Source organism: Drosophila grimshawi, unplaced genomic scaffold (assembly GCF_018153295.1).
Source record: "Drosophila grimshawi isolate 15287-2541.00 unplaced genomic scaffold, ASM1815329v1 contig_1369, whole genome shotgun sequence".
NCBI classification, from domain to species: domain Eukaryota; kingdom Metazoa; phylum Arthropoda; class Insecta; order Diptera; family Drosophilidae; genus Drosophila; species Drosophila grimshawi.
This window is the reverse complement of record NW_025062891.1, coordinates 3199916-3215110: the sequence shown is the minus strand read 5'-3', so window position 1 is coordinate 3215110 and position 15195 is coordinate 3199916. Positions and strand designations below refer to the sequence as shown.

At 39.8% G+C, this 15195-nt stretch overlaps 3 protein-coding genes across 3 annotated transcripts; 2 read left to right on the top strand and 1 right to left on the bottom strand.

Annotated features, from left to right (window-relative positions):
• The first annotated feature begins 73 nt into the window (after window positions 1-73).
• Window positions 74-787, top strand: LOC6561049 (vacuolar protein-sorting-associated protein 25). The gene is made up of 2 exons (XM_001987194.3): window positions 74-154; window positions 213-787. Exons 1-2 carry the CDS (start codon window positions 105-107, stop codon window positions 685-687), a joined length of 525 nt encoding a protein of 174 aa, XP_001987230.1. The 5' UTR covers window positions 74-104; the 3' UTR covers window positions 688-787.
• Window positions 788-969: 182 nt separating this feature from the next.
• On the top strand, window positions 970-3369 carry LOC6561035 (nucleoporin Gle1). Its single transcript, XM_001987193.2, has 2 exons — window positions 970-1152; window positions 1217-3369. Exons 1-2 carry the CDS (start codon window positions 1150-1152, stop codon window positions 3215-3217), a joined length of 2004 nt encoding a protein of 667 aa, XP_001987229.1. The 5' UTR covers window positions 970-1149; the 3' UTR covers window positions 3218-3369.
• Window positions 3370-4104: 735 nt separating this feature from the next.
• Window positions 4105-5755, bottom strand: LOC6561034 (zinc finger CCCH domain-containing protein 15 homolog). Its single transcript, XM_001987192.2, has 3 exons — window positions 5575-5755; window positions 5024-5461; window positions 4105-4956 (listed from the first exon to the last, which is right to left on the bottom strand). Exons 1-3 carry the CDS (start codon window positions 5644-5646, stop codon window positions 4261-4263), a joined length of 1206 nt encoding a protein of 401 aa, XP_001987228.1. The 5' UTR covers window positions 5647-5755; the 3' UTR covers window positions 4105-4260.
• Window positions 5756-15195: the final 9440 nt, after the last annotated feature.

The window sequence follows — 15195 nt, the reverse complement described above, 5'->3', positions numbered from 1 at the left end:
GTTATCGGCTATCGCTATTAGTAACGATATATAACTGCTTGATGGCAACTCTAGTTAAACAGCTGAGCTTTGCTAAATTATATGACGTCAATCTAAGCCAAACAATGGCCGAGTTTCAATGGCCGTGGGAATACACATTTCCACCTTTCTTCACGTAAGTAACTTTAATAGCAACAAATTGGCTAACTAGCTAACTCACAATGTGTCCACAGTCTGCAGCCGCATGAGGAAACACGCCAGAAACAATTTAAGGTGTGGACAGATCTCTTTCTCAAATACCTCAAACACAACAATAAATTTACGCTTGGCATCAACGATCAAACCTCGCCATTATTTTGTAATGAATCAATTAATCGCCGCCTCTCGCCAGAGTTCATCCAGCTAATCCTGGAGCAATTGCAGCAGACGGGACATGCTGCACCGCTGGATAAAAAGAGGCAGGAGTGGCAGGTGTATTGGCACACACTGGAGGAATACGGAAATATGGTCTATGACTGGATTCAGGAGACTGGACAAACGAATAGCATTTGTACGTTGTACGAGATAGCCTCGGGTGAGAATACCACCCAGTTGGAGTTCCACGATGTGGACGAGGCTGTGCTACTGAATGCCTTGCGTCTGCTCGAGGAGAAGGGCAAATGTGAGCTAATTGAAATGGATGGCAGTTATGGAGCAAAATTTTTCTAAATGTGTACTTGTCCTTTAAATATGGATAGCTTTAAATGCAACCCTCAATTTATTATGTTCTTATTGTTTACGCGATCGAAAATACATTAAATTATACAGATATCGATTGTTTTAAGCCCAGTTCCATGCATCGATGTTATCGGTTCACCAAATTGTGTATGCTGGTCATAATGAACGATGCAAATCACTGCTTTGCTTAAAAATTAAACATTTAAAACAATAAGAATTATTTTTAATATAATCAAATGGTCGCCTCCTATTAAATTAAAAACCAATTTCAAAGAAATGCAATACAAGTTCAACTGCTTACCAACTGGAACTAGTTCATAAATGAATTACAGCTACCCATCTCTAAATTCTATATGATTTTTATTTCCCTCGACGGCGTCAGATCGCTAAATATCCACACTGTATAATACTAAACAAAGACTATATAAACACATCTCAAAATAAAAAAAAAACATGGTGAGTTTACTCTGAATCCTAATAAGTATTGTGTATGTACTTAAGAGCATGCAATTGCTTGCAGAGCGTGGATGATTTGGTTTGGGATCGTGTGCAAGCCGTATTGCAACGAGCGGCTTTAGTTTCTCTTTACGGCACCGGACCCCGTACAATTGGACCGGATTTGAAAGCACCACGACAGGAGGTTCGAAAGGAGCCAGCATCCGTTTTGCCTGTGCCAACTGCAGTTGAGAAAGAGAACACAAAAACGAAAGCAATTTCAGTTGATTTCGTTGGCAATTTTCCCGATGTGAACGAGATAAATGCCAGCATTGTGCGGCGAGAACTTGACCAGGAGTGCAGGCGAAGTGTGCAACAGCAACTGCAACAGATCAAGGAACGGCAGCAGAGTGTGATCCATGAACGACAAGCGGCGCAGAAGCAGGCCGAACTACAGCAACAACAACTCGCCAGCAGCCGTGTGAGAAAATGGGAGAGCGATAAGCATTTGCGGCAGCAGGCCGAGCAGCTGGCCAAAGCGGAGATGGAGACACAGCAGCGGGCACAGGAGGCGCTGCTCAAGCAGAACAACCAGAAACTGCATCTGCTCACAATCGAGGGTGTTTCGCGTTATCATCAGAGATTCTACAAGAAATACGAGACCGTCACGAAGCTGCTCCTCTCACTGGACAAGGACACGGTGCAAGCATGCAGCGCCCAAAATGCAGAGTTGCGTGATTTGGTGCAACTGTTTGATCAGCTGGTGGCTAAGATTAAAAATGCCAACTGTGAGCCACCCGAATTGGATTGTGTGTTCAAAGCGGAGAAATATTGCCAGAGTTTGGATAGAGTCAAAGAGAATCTGCACAAGCAGCTGTCGGAGCAGGAACAACAGTTGCTGAACAAGGCCAAACAGCTCGCCGAGGAGACGGAAAAGCAGCGCATTCTCGAAGCCAAGGAGCAACAGAAACAGCAGCAGCAGCAGCAACAACAGGAACTGGAGGCGGCACAGCGGAAAGCAACCGCTGATGCAGCTGCTGCAGCTGCAACTGCAGCGGCAGCAGCGACTGCGGCACAAGAAGTGGCAAATGCTCAGGCGGCGCCACAAGTAAAAACAGCAGCTACTGGCAGCACTATCTCGCACAGCTATGTGCATCCCACGCGCCTGGCCTTCTATAACGAGATCATTGCGCTCTACCAGGGCAAGGTGGATGCAGTGAAGCCCCTGCAAACGGACGAGGCATGGAAAAAGTATCGCACCAACTGCCAGCGCACGATCAACGTGCCACTGAATGCCATAACAGCGGCCAGTGCCCAACATCTGACGACCAATTTTGATAAGTTATACAATTTTTTTGCCGGACAGCCGGTGAGGACAACGGACGGAACAACGATTACGATCAATGATCATCCACTCGCGCGAGACTATTGCATTCTACTGATGGCCAAGAAGTTCGTTAGCCAAACGGACACAGCCATATCGAGTAATCCTCAGGCAGCGTTTCCATTTGCCTCGGTGATTGTTACGTTTTGGAGACTGTTGCCAGACTTTGGCAAGATCTTCTTGGCCTACATGTACAAGGAGTCGCCGTATCTGGTGCCGTACGTAATACCCCAGCAGTCGGGACAGACGCCCGAGCAATATCTGAAGACAATGGGCTATCGTCTATCCGAGAATAATGAGCTGGAAAAGCCGGATATGTTTCTCAAGCGCCAGACGGGAATTGCCCGACTCTATGCGGCAGTTATCATCACGCCTGGTCGCAAAGCGGATGGATCCGCACACTGCTTTGGCTTGGAGGAGGCCTGGTGTTGGCTGACGCACATAATGAATGTAACGCCGCTGCCCGACATCTGTGCCACCATGATCATGGAGATGCTCCAAACCCTCGGCTTCGAGCTGTGGCGCGCCTATGGCCGAAACTTCTTGAAACTCTTATTGTACATCCAGACAATCTATATGCCGCAACTGACGGCCTACGATGAGGGCGGTCCCAAGACGCGTCTCGAAATGTTGCTCTCGAAATTTTTACGTGAACGCCAAATTCCACAGGCTGTGGGTGTACTGCCTCCTAACTTTTGGTAGCTGCATTGCTATCACTTTTTGTTTAAATATTATATTTAGAATTATTTGATTAGTTCTATTGCATGCACAAATTACTGTTAAATAAATTTATGTACAACAAAGAACTGCACAATACCTAAGAATGTCAGCTGATCGCCATGAAAAATGTCTAGCTTCTAAAAATAACGATCCTTTTTAGTCAGCGACAAATGTCTCTGCCAAATCCTTTTAAGGGATTGGTTAGCTAGAATCACAGGGACGAATTCTATCGAACTAAATTTACAGAAAAGATTTAGACTCAACAAGATCCATGAGGAAATGGACGAGTTATGAGCAATTTTACATGCCTTTTTGGCTCTCAACTATCAATATTTGACTTTTAACTATATATATATACAATATATATATATGTAACTTTGACACCTATAATTTATGCTCAAAATTTGTATAAATTCAGAATTATTCAATATACGATATTATACTAAGAATGGTTCGCGGCAACTGCTCATCTAGATCGAAATGCTTAAGTAAGAAACAAAACAACTGCAAAAAGCATTCAAAAAGAGGAAATTGCAAACGGAATTGTTCGCAAGTGGGAAATGGAAGGAATGCGATGAGAAATCAGTTATTTATCAATGAGGAAAATGCCTTCAATTACGTATTTCAGTCGAGGAGCAAAAAAGTGAATTGGTTTATGCGCAAACTGCGGCGAATGGTGGCAAACGGGAGGATCGATATACGTGCTCTTTCGCGCTTGACTTCGGTAATTACCGCTTGGAATGAACGTGTAATGAACCAACTTCTGCAAGATGCATAAAATAGGACGTGAATTTTTTTTAGTACCTAACAATTAATGTAAATTTTGTGTGAAAAAATATAAATGTATATTAAAACTTAGCTTAAAAGGATACATTTCTTAGCGAACTTGTGAAAGCCACAATTTTATTGATCGAAAGTTGCTAAAGGCAGAATTCATTAGGTGTGTGTTTGTGTGTTTATGCTGCATTTCAATTCAAATATCAAAACTTTAACAATGCGTTAAATTCGCTGGCTAATCGGGCTGCCTAATCGTCCTCGTCGTCGTCAAGATCTATATCATCCAGATCGCCCAGATCAAGATCAACGAACAGATCCTTATTGATGGCGGGCTCACTATCAACGCTTGAAGCAGCTGGCGCCGCATCCTCGGCCTGTGCGGTTTTCGCTGCTTCAGTTGCCTGATCAAGCAATCTTGTGCTGGACGCAATGGTGCCGGATCCGTCCACCTCCTTTGCCGCCAGCGAGAGTGCGGCCAAATCGAGTTCCTTAAACTCGACCGTATTATCATCGTCATCTTCGTCACGATTGTAGATATCGAAGGCAGCGTCACCATCCTCCATGGGACCATCGTCGACCAGATCGGGATTGAAGCTGAACATTTCGCGACCCGATATACCAAATTGTTTGCCCTTGCTGTAGTCGTTCTTCTTGCGCTCCTCTTCGGCGACAAGTTTCTCCTTTTTCTCCTGCAGTTTGCGCTTCTTCCAGGCGAGGAAGGACTCCAATGTGACGCGCGTCTGATTCGGTCCCAACGCAGCACGCTCCTTCTCAATAAGATCGACCAGCGAGATCTCCGTCGGTTTGTCCTCCTTCTTCTTGTCCCGCTTCAGCTGATAGCCAGGTGGAAGCGCATGCCGATAGATGCACTTCTCACCATTGGGACATTCCCAGAACCAGCCGTACTTTGATTTCTCCACCGCTTCCAAAAAGAATTTGCAAATCTGTAAGGAAGATTTATGTTTGGTTCAATAAATGTGGGCAATGGAGAAGATCGAGGATTATCCATACAATATCCGTTGTGGGTCGTTGCTTTTCGCCCGACTGCTTCTTGTCGACGACCTCCTTGAGCTTGGCATCGTCCCAGTTTGTCATCAGATCGTCGTCGCCATCACGCATATCAACATACATCGATCGCTTCTCCACCTTGTTCTCCTGGGTCAAATCATGAGAGAATTTGCACTTGTCGCCTTTTGTGCAGAGGCCCTGCTTGAAGAACGCACACACCACCGACTTGGGATCGGTGCCCTTCTCCACTTTTTGCGTCTGCACCGGCTTGAAGATCATCGCCAATTCACGCTGATCGGCCAATTTCTTCTCCTTCTCATCCTTCTTCTTGTCGCCTTCCTGTCGCGGATGATGACCACCGGCCTGCACCTGTTTCTGTACTTGCTGGATGAACTTCTGCTGCTTGTTGCCCTTCTTGTTCTTTAGACCAAACGTCTTATCCTGTTAAGAAGAAAGATTAAGAAGATTTCCTAATTTGTTGACGTTGTCTGTCGTGGTCGCTGCCCAATTGAGGTTATGTTCGGGCAGACGTGCACAAGCAATTTGAGCCTTACCTCGATGACCTTCTCCTTCTTCTTTTGCTCCGTTTTTTTGCTCGGACCCGCTGGCGCCTTTTTTGGAGGCATCTTCGTGCAACAATAAATTTAACAAAGTTGAAAATTAAATCAGAGACAGTGGACAATTATTTGTTATAAATTCTAGTTGAAAGAGGCTGACACAGAAGCCACAAAAAAAAGCAGCAACGCCGGCAAACAAATACTGCCAATTGTATGAGACTTATCGGTATATCGACATTCTCAACACAGGGTGCCATTAACTTTCATCCATCTGGCAGCGCTGCGAATGAAAAGTAACCGAAAAACAGCTTGCCAAAACAAATTGTGACTTTTTTTAAAAACTAATATGCAACATTTTTAAACACAGAAATTGTACGACAACAATTTAACATTTGTAGCCGCACAATTTAACACTTTCACTTGCCCTGCCTTACATATATATGCTTATTTGTTTCATATGTTTATATGTTTGCGGACACATGTTTGCTTTTTATTTATTTATTGTGCTTGTGTCTGACCGCTTTTTATTATTTTCAAATTTGTAAATTTCTGTGTGTGCCCACTTCAGCGCACATGTTCAGGTTGTACATATTTCAATTATCTTCTCAGCATATCTCTCCCCTTCTCATAACCAATACTGAATTTGTTTTCAAAGGCCTTTTCACTCACACAAACACACACATACGACACTCACACACACGCACACTCACATACACATGCACATGTGCTCGCTCTTCGTGGGTGGCCTTTAATTCGTCGTTTCGTCATGGGTGGTCTATCGCTTCGCTGTGTGTGGCTCTGGCTGTGGCCCTGTCTCACTCTCTCTCTCTCTCTACCTCTTACTCTCTCTCTCGCAGCGGCTCTCTGTCTTTGTCTGCCGCGCTGTTAGTTGGTGTATGTGCCCCCATTGATCATTTTCTCGTTTGATAGTGCGTGACGTTTCTATATTGCTATTTCGCTCGCACTAATTTATGCCGCTTGTTTTGCCCTTGCTGTTCTTGTTTTTGTTGCTTTGAGGTGCCCATTTTGATCCTTTTGCGTTTCTTATTCGAGCATAAAATTAGCAATTATTTGTTGTTGTTTTTTTTATTGGCTTTTTAAGTGTGCGCCGCGGCTTCTGGGCGCCTCAGCCTCAGCCCCGTTCTGTGTGTGTGGTCTAAAATAACGAGTTTAGCTTTTATTCGAAAAGCAAAAACAACAACAAAAAAAACAACAATCTTTATTAGCCGTTTGGATTTAGTTTTTTCTTCTAGGAAGCTATTGTGCGCGAAAAAATCGTTAAGCAAGGTTTTTTATGGTGCGTTTTATAACTTAGCATAGCAAAAGGGTTCCAGAGAAGTTCAAAACTAAAACTATACCATGGGAACTTAAGTAATTTTGCGCATAGGCAAACTTTACTGTAGTCGCATCAAACAGATTAAAATATGCCCGCCAGCATGCACTAAAAATGATGACAAGCAAACGTTGTGTTGCCAACACAAGAAAAACCGTTTCACATGCAATGTTGCCAACAATTATTTGTGTTGTTGACAGCCAGGCAGATAGCAGATAGCAGCCAGGCAACAACAACAACAACAACAACAACTACAATTTGCATCAAAGCAATCACAACAAAAACAACAAACAGCAAATAAAATTGATGTTGTTTGCGGTTGCTGCTGCTGTATAATTTACAGCGTGAAAGATCAAAAACAAAGCGCAACAAAGATGAGCAACAAAATATAACAACAGCAACAACAAGAGCAGCAACAACAACAGCAGCATCAACATGTTGCTCAGCAGTTAGCAGCTTGGGATCTCTGGACACATCATCTCTCTGCTCGGTGGTCCCCGCTCCCAATACCCAAACAGCGACTACACTTGCAAAAATTATACAGACTTTTGTAATCACATTAAAATCCTAGACTAGAAAACGAAAAATGTTGGTCAAGACTTTTTTGCAATTCCGAAATTCCTCTGTTTAAGATTATTTTGAGATTTTTGCAGTTTTATTGGTCTGCTTTTAAAACATTTTCGTTTTCAAGAAATATTTAAAGATTTTTGTAATCAATATGAAATACGATATTTATGTCATATATCATATAGATATAGATTCATCAAAAATCAAATTTAATCGCTTTAGGTACAAAAATACTTGTAAGAACGATTATTTTGATTTCGCTTAATTTCTAGCAGTGTAGTTTCAAGTGCAGTTGCCGCTGCTTCTGTCAATCTTTGGCGAAGGAAAATCTTGGCTACTGTTTGTTATTGTTGCTGAACACACACACACATATATATATATATATATACGCACATATATATATATGTATATGCATAGAGGAAGAGGAAGAGGGAGAGAGAGAGAGAGAGAGAAGGAGAGAGGAACACATGCAGCTTATAATTGCATATAGCGCCAGTTGCAGTTCCGGTCGGTTGAGTTTTTTCCCCCTTGCTGCTCCAGCTTCAGCTTCTCCTTCTGCTTTTTGTTGCTGTTGTTGTTGTTGTTGTTGCTGTTGCACGCGCTTTCTTTTTTGCGGCGCCGCCGCCGACATACACAGACACAGAGCTGCTGTGCTATGCTGTGCTGTTCCTTGTGTGTGTGTGTGTGATTGGTGAATGGCATGTTGCCACCCAAGTTGCCAACTGTGTCTTGGTTGGCTGGCCAGACTTAATAGCCGCTTTCATTGGCCAAAGCTTTAACATTCAATCAGAGGACCACACACAGAGCCCAACTCGACGTTGATTTCGACGTCGACGTCGACGTCGGCGTTGCTTATGCAACATGTTTGTTGGAATCTCCGGTCCACGCCAAAAAAAAAAACGGTAGCCCATTCTTAATTACAACAACAGCAACAACAACAAGATAGTTCTGGGACTCCATTAAGATAAATCGGAAACGGATATTGCTAATGAAAAATTTCCATATTTATGTGGCAATAAAAGCGCTACAGCAAACAACAATTTCAATAGAGCAGCCAAACTAAATTTCATGTTTACTCACCGCTCACAAGAGCAGCGCAGCCGCCGTCGACGTTAGCAGCCCACCAACAGCGTTTTGGCCAACTTGGGCGGCCAAAGTTGCGTGCTTAATTTTTCGTTGTTGTTGCTGTTGTTATTTATTCCATATTTTTTTTGTATTTTCATTTGTGAGCATCTTGTTGTGTATTTGGCTGTGTGCTGCAATTAATTTGATCAAACCGTAGAAAGAATTTTAATATTTTCTATACCCTGCATCAGAGATTCAAGTGGTATATAGCCAAATCAAGTTTTATTTCCTTACTGATCAGGGTCAACAGATTAGCTTAGTTGGTTTGTCTGAATATTCTTGACTTTTTCTCACAGTGTGCATAAAATTAAATAATTATATCTGTGGTAATCTTATCTTGTTCCAAAGGGTTCAGAGATTTTTTATATTTTCTCGCTATTTCTGTCTCTTTCTCTCTGAGTTCTTAACATTTTATTTTCCTCAAACGCTTAATATTTTTTTAAGTTTGATTGGGCTTATTGTATACTTAAAACGATGGACTATTTTACAGTTTATTACCACACGACTTAACATATCCCTTTAATAATTTAATTTTATTTTCTTGCCATCTTAAATTATTAATTTAATTACTTCATTTTAATTATATACAATTTTTTCCAACTATATTTTAAATTTAATTTAATATTTTATTTTTAAATTCTGGTCTGATTTAAGTTAGATTAAATACAAAATTGATGTACATTTTTATGGTGATCAAATGCACATAAGTTATTCAAAAAACATGTTAAGGAAATTGATATAATTGGGTGATATATATGTAGACCTGATCTTAAAAACATTATTGCTTCAATTGTCGATCTAATGTGCATTATCACTTGTTGAATGTCAGCATGTGTGAGGCATTTTAAATGTCTATTTTGTTGGCGTCTTATTTTTGGATCGAACAAGCAATTCAAAATACAATTTTTAAGTGGCTCCAAATGGCCAGGCCACCCCAAAACATAGTCAATAAAGCCGCAAAAGCAAACACAAAAAAATGATACAAGACAAAAAATGAATAAAAATAATAATTACTTGTATAAGGGTACCATAGAAAATATTTTACTATTTTCTTTGGGGGATTCCGGTGCCCACCAACGAAGCCTGATGGGGCCGCCATCAGCGACGCCATAATAAATGATTGATCGAAATAACTGCGAGTGTGTGTGTGTATGTGTGTGTGTGTGTGTGTGTTCGTTGGAGATTGCTTTGCGGCGTTGGCGGTGCCGTTTGATTGATGCGCTTTTGGTGCTGGGGCCTCTGTGACGGCGGTTCACATTTATACATATATATTTTCACGCACTTACTAGCCGTGTGGTTGTTGCTTTTATTATGGTTCTTGTTGTTGTTGTTGTTGCTGTTGTTGCTGTTGTTGTTTGGCATCTTTATGCTTCAACACAACTGTCAAAAGATTTGCCCACAGCAACAACAGCATCATGCATCGCTGTTCTGTGCTGTTTGCAACATGCTGTGATTTTTATCGCCGTCACACACACGATGTGTGTGGTCCCTCGTTCCCGTTCGCGTTCCCGTTCCCGTTCCCGATCCCAACTGATCCCAATCCACATTCACATCAACTATGTCCCACGTCCAAGTCCAAGTTTCCAGCCATAGCCTGCCACTTCAAGTTGTCGTTGCTGTTGTGTGTGTGTGTGTCTGGGATTGGGATTCGGGATATGGGATTGGGGCACCGTTGTATTGCATCGATCGCTCGTGTTTCATGGCTGTCACACAGTCTCCCAATGCTCAATGACCATAATTAATTGGTCTGTTAACTTTATGTGAGCATTTAAGCAGCAGGAATATACTTGAAGATTGGTGCTTTTGATTGGATTTGCCAATGGGCTGAGGTAAGCTCAATCTGCGATCAATTTTAAGTTGCACTTTAATCAAGTGTCACATTTTCCTAATTATATATTAATTTAATGTCATCTTATATTAAAATAAACAAAAACTTAAGCTAATTATATAAGAAAAAATGTTATGTTTAAGGTTGCAATTTGGAAAATTGGCTTAAAAAAAAAACAGAAAAATCTCCATCAGATTAAAAACAACAATAAAGAATTGATCTTATTAGTTAAGTTAAGTTGCCCAAACAAAATATGCATGCAAGAACCTTGTTTTCCAGACGATAAGTTTAAAACTGAGTTCTTAAAAACAGAAATAGTGGACTCTGAATTGATTATATGGTAAGGTCTATTGTAATTTTGACAAGGTTCTCGAAAAGCTTAATATCAAAAATAATTAGCAGTAAAGGATGAAGTAACGGGGTAAAGGCTAAACCATGATTATGAAAATCTGTCTATATGTCTACTTACTCATTAGTTGCAGTAGATGTAATAATAAATAATTTCACGATCTCATTGACCTTGCAATAAGTCTTCGTGGCTTTAACAAACTCCGAAATGATATCTTGTGTACAAAAGCACATGCACACATACAAATAAACATATACATTTATAGATGCAAATGGTCATCTTGTTAATAGCGAACGTCAACAGCTATAAAAGACTGGCACAAAAAAAAAGAAGAAGAAAATAATGCCAACAAGGTCAGAACAGTTAGTTAGGAATAAAAGTGTTCAGAAGGACGGACAACAAGAGACCATAAAAACCGAGTCGAATGCTTTTCCATGAAATCATTGCACATGGAACACGAGCACATGCTAAGGTCGAATGGACGGAGATACAACAACAACAACAACTACAACAACAGCAACAGCAACAACAACACGGGTAAATACGACAACATACAACACGTGCTATTTATAGGGAAAACGGCCCGTCAACTATGTAAGCATCTACATACATGTATTGACCTAAATGATATATGAGCCAGTGGTCAGTTTACACGGCTCGTTGCCATTTACTTGAAAAGTTACCATGACGGTGTTGTGGGTAAATATCAACCATATGGGGAGTGCCCACGGGTAGTTGGTATTTGGTATTGATATTTGGAAAAATGTATGTTATTGGGGACATGGCAAAGGGCTGAGATGCAATTTTCAAAGTTACTTTGACTTTTTATATAATTTTCATGATTATCATATAGAGAGTTATAGCTGACAAGGATAAAAAAGGGCAAGTGAGAATACTTTCTTTCTAAAATTCAGAGAAAATAATTAAATTTACTGCCTCGGCTACTAATTTAGAGCTTCGCTGTAAAATTGTCGATTTTTTATAATTATATAAATTAGTAAAGTATCTAAAATATTAGTATATGTGACTTAAAATACGAATTTTTAGTAGTAGTAGTAATTATATAAGAAACAAAAAAGGTAACAGAAAATGTACACCATAAAAAAAAACTGCCTGAAATTTCGAATTCGTTTTTTTATTTGTCTAATTTCAACAAAAATAGCACACGAATTAAGGAGAGTCCTTCGTTTTCAAAAGTACAATTTCTGAATATTTAGGCTGCACCTTGCGTTAAAAACATGGTGATTTTCTTAATATCAGTGCATTTGTTTTTCTGAGTGTACATCAGATTTATGTACATTAAATGCAAACTCCCTTACCACGTTTAAATTTCGCTTTTCTTCATGCTCAATTCGCATTATTGATGATTGCTCAATCACATTGCACAGTTGCCAACAACGGTTTGGGTCGTGGTGCGGGGCTCGGCGTTCGTGGTTCGGGGTACAGTTCGGAGCTTGTATCTGGTCTGGCAGCTAAAATGCCTGGTCGCAGAGTGTAGAAGGCGGAGGAGAAGAAAGAACCACCAGCAGCATGATCATTATTTCAAATTTAACGCAGCGCAGATCTGAAACGCCACACGGTGGCAGTTTCGTCCGCCTAACAGTTGCGCCAGGAAGCGAGAGCGTGAGCGGAGGGGGGCACGGAGGTGGTCCAAAGAGAGAGGGGGAGGGGCGGTGCAGGGGCAGACAACGCCGCACGCGGTTGCGCGGCTTAAGATCAAAGCAAGCGCCAAAATGAAAATTATTACAAAGTGATGTAGCATGACTAAATACAATTTTATGAAGTCATTTTTTTACTTTATTTCTTTTTTTTTTTAGTTATATTTTCTACACACGATCAGAGAAGACGAAGACGGGGCGGGGGTGTGGGGGGGGGATATGATGGTGCGGATGCAGAACGGTGCACAGGAGCCATAAAATGGAATTACACGCATTTACACAACCGCAAAGAACAATGATCTCTGTTGTCGGTGTGACTGTGTGTGTTTTTGTATCGGTGATAATGTCTAAATTTGGCCTAAATGGTAAGTTTTTACCTGTAAAAGTCATTTCGGTCACGATCCACAAAGGTGGGCCCCACAGCTAAGTGCCTGTTGCCCATTATGACTTAAGTGTCCATACATGAGTCATCTTTCCCAGTCCCAGTCCCAGTCCCAGTCGCAGTACCAGTCCCATTCCCTTTTCCCGTCTCTGCCTCAGACAAGCGTTGATAATTGCCAAGCTGGAAGACAACTAGTCAAACTCCTCAGTGACATCTCTTATGCGGGTGGTAATCCGTAACCGATGTGATAACCGTATTTTTGATGTCGTAATGCCTCGTTTCCTGTCCTGTCCTCACCTTGGATTAACTGTCTGTGGGATGATTAGACGTGGGAATGACCACAAAAAAAAAACATATATCTTACCTAATCAGAGGGGTGAAAAAAGAATTCAACGTTGTAACTCTTAAGAATTGAAGTAAAATTACTTGAAAGTACTTGAAAGCAGTTTACAATTCATAAAAATTGGAAAAAATAGTCGTTGATTCGAACATTTTTTATATAAATACACCCAAAAATGCTGTAAAAACATCATTAAATAAATCCAAGAATGATTAAAGTTCAAGTGAGATACTTATATCTATCAATATAAATACTAATTTTTAATGGAGTAAACTTTATTTTAAAATAATTCTTAAAGTATATATATAAAGAATATATACTAAATTTGTAAAAACAGTTTAAAAAAAGAGAACTACATTTTCTGTGTGTAACTTTTGGTCAGATATGATTGATTTCTAAAATTTCAAGCTGTTTTAACCATGTTTTTCTTGAATATCTCAGTGCACTTTAAACCAAAGTTTCAACTATATTTAAACGTCGATGTGTGTGTCTCAAAATGCCTTGCAAATCTAGCTAAAATTATATAGAATTCATATACTGTGAAAGACTTGCACACACACAAACACATCTCTTCTGTAATTTGTGTAAAATGAAATTCATTTAAGGCGCTTAGCGCAGTTGAGGACCCAGCTGGATTCCAGTTTCTTCTGATGCGATTCTCTTCTCTGAACCGTAGACGCATTTCTCTATATAATAATGCGATAATACCCCGGGTTAGTGTTTATTCTTTATTAAAATATAAAATAATTAAGATTATCCATGGGCATTGTTATTATTATTATTTGTCTTATCTTAAGTATTATTCTTTTTTTATATTAATATTTATTACATTTAATTTAAAATAGTTTTTGTATACAATAAATGAAAAAGAAATGATTTTAATATTTCTGATTCCTTTCGAAAATATCCTTATTTGACATAATATTTCGGTGAAACTCTCTCATTCTAATTAATTTAACTTTGAATCTTTGAGATTGCTTAACTGAGCTAAAATCTATCTTATTCCACATGTTCAGAGATTTGCCTAAATCTGATTTTTACTCTTTCATTTTTAATCTCTACTCCCTTCTGAGTGTTTTACTTTTCATATTAATTTTTAATCTGGTTGGGATTTTTCTGGGCTTCCCAATCCTTGCAACAAATGTTGGATAATGTTAAATATTTATTATTTTACATTTTAATTTATTTATTTGCTTCTAATTTGTTATCATTTAATTTTAATTTTAAATATAGTCAAAATTGTTTTCTTCAAATTTTCTTTTAATTTAGTCGACATAAAATATATAAATAAAATATATACAAATATTTAACGACCTTTAAAATCGCAGAGAAAAGTGACTAATAAAAAAAACTTCAATGTGATTTAAACTTGTATTCAACAAATAAATAAAGCTATTTTTTTTATTTTTTTTAGAATTTATAACTCAGATTGACTGAGATTCGAAACTGAATTTTACTATATTTGTTGAATTTATATACACTTTCAGTTATCACACATTTTGCATGATATGTCAAGTGTTTGATCAGTTCGCCTATGCCTAGTGTAGGGTGCTCCAACTTGGCAGAAGGCAACTCCAAAAAGGAATTAAGTTGAAATGTTGATGGGTGTGGGGTAAATCGCTCTCGGCTGTGCGGCTGCCACTGTTCTACGCTTAATGCGATCTGCCCCAGCTGCCTCGGCTGCCCCACAACACAACACAGGCGACCAGTCTTCATGCAGCTTTAACCCCAGCTCCACTTCTCCCTTTCTGTTGCCTAAAGAGAGATTTGAGTCTTCTTCGTCGTCGTCGTCGTCGTCGTTGCGATGAAATCAATAAATGTAAGCAGCGACCGCACAGTATTTTTTTTGTTTTTTTGGGGCATGTGTTGCAAAACAAACCGAAACGAAAACCGAAAACCGAAAACACACATAAACAATATCTATACGATCTACAGCAATCCGGATGTTTTTATTTTGGTTTGTAAGTCTGCATGTATGTTTGTGTGTACGTCATTTGGGTCTGGCTGGTTCAGCTTCTCTATCTATTCGTACGTAA

Bases quoted from the DNA above. Each gene is read 5' to 3' on its own strand.
- LOC6561049 (XM_001987194.3), top strand. From the start codon at position 105: ATGGCCGAGTTTCAATGGCCGTGGGAATACACATTTCCACCTTTCTTC. The intron at 155-212 runs GTAAGTAACTTT...ATGTGTCCACAG, and splicing joins ACATTTCCACCTTTCTTCAC to TCTGCAGCCGCATGAGGAAA.
- LOC6561034 (XM_001987192.2), bottom strand. From the start codon at position 5,646: ATGCCTCCAAAAAAGGCGCCAGCGGGTCCGAGCAAAAAAACGGAGCAA. The intron at 5,462-5,574 runs GTAAGGCTCAAA...TCTTCTTAACAG, and splicing joins AGAAGGAGAAGGTCATCGAG to GATAAGACGTTTGGTCTAAA. The intron at 4,957-5,023 runs GTATGGATAATC...TCTTCCTTACAG, and splicing joins AACGACCCACAACGGATATT to ATTTGCAAATTCTTTTTGGA.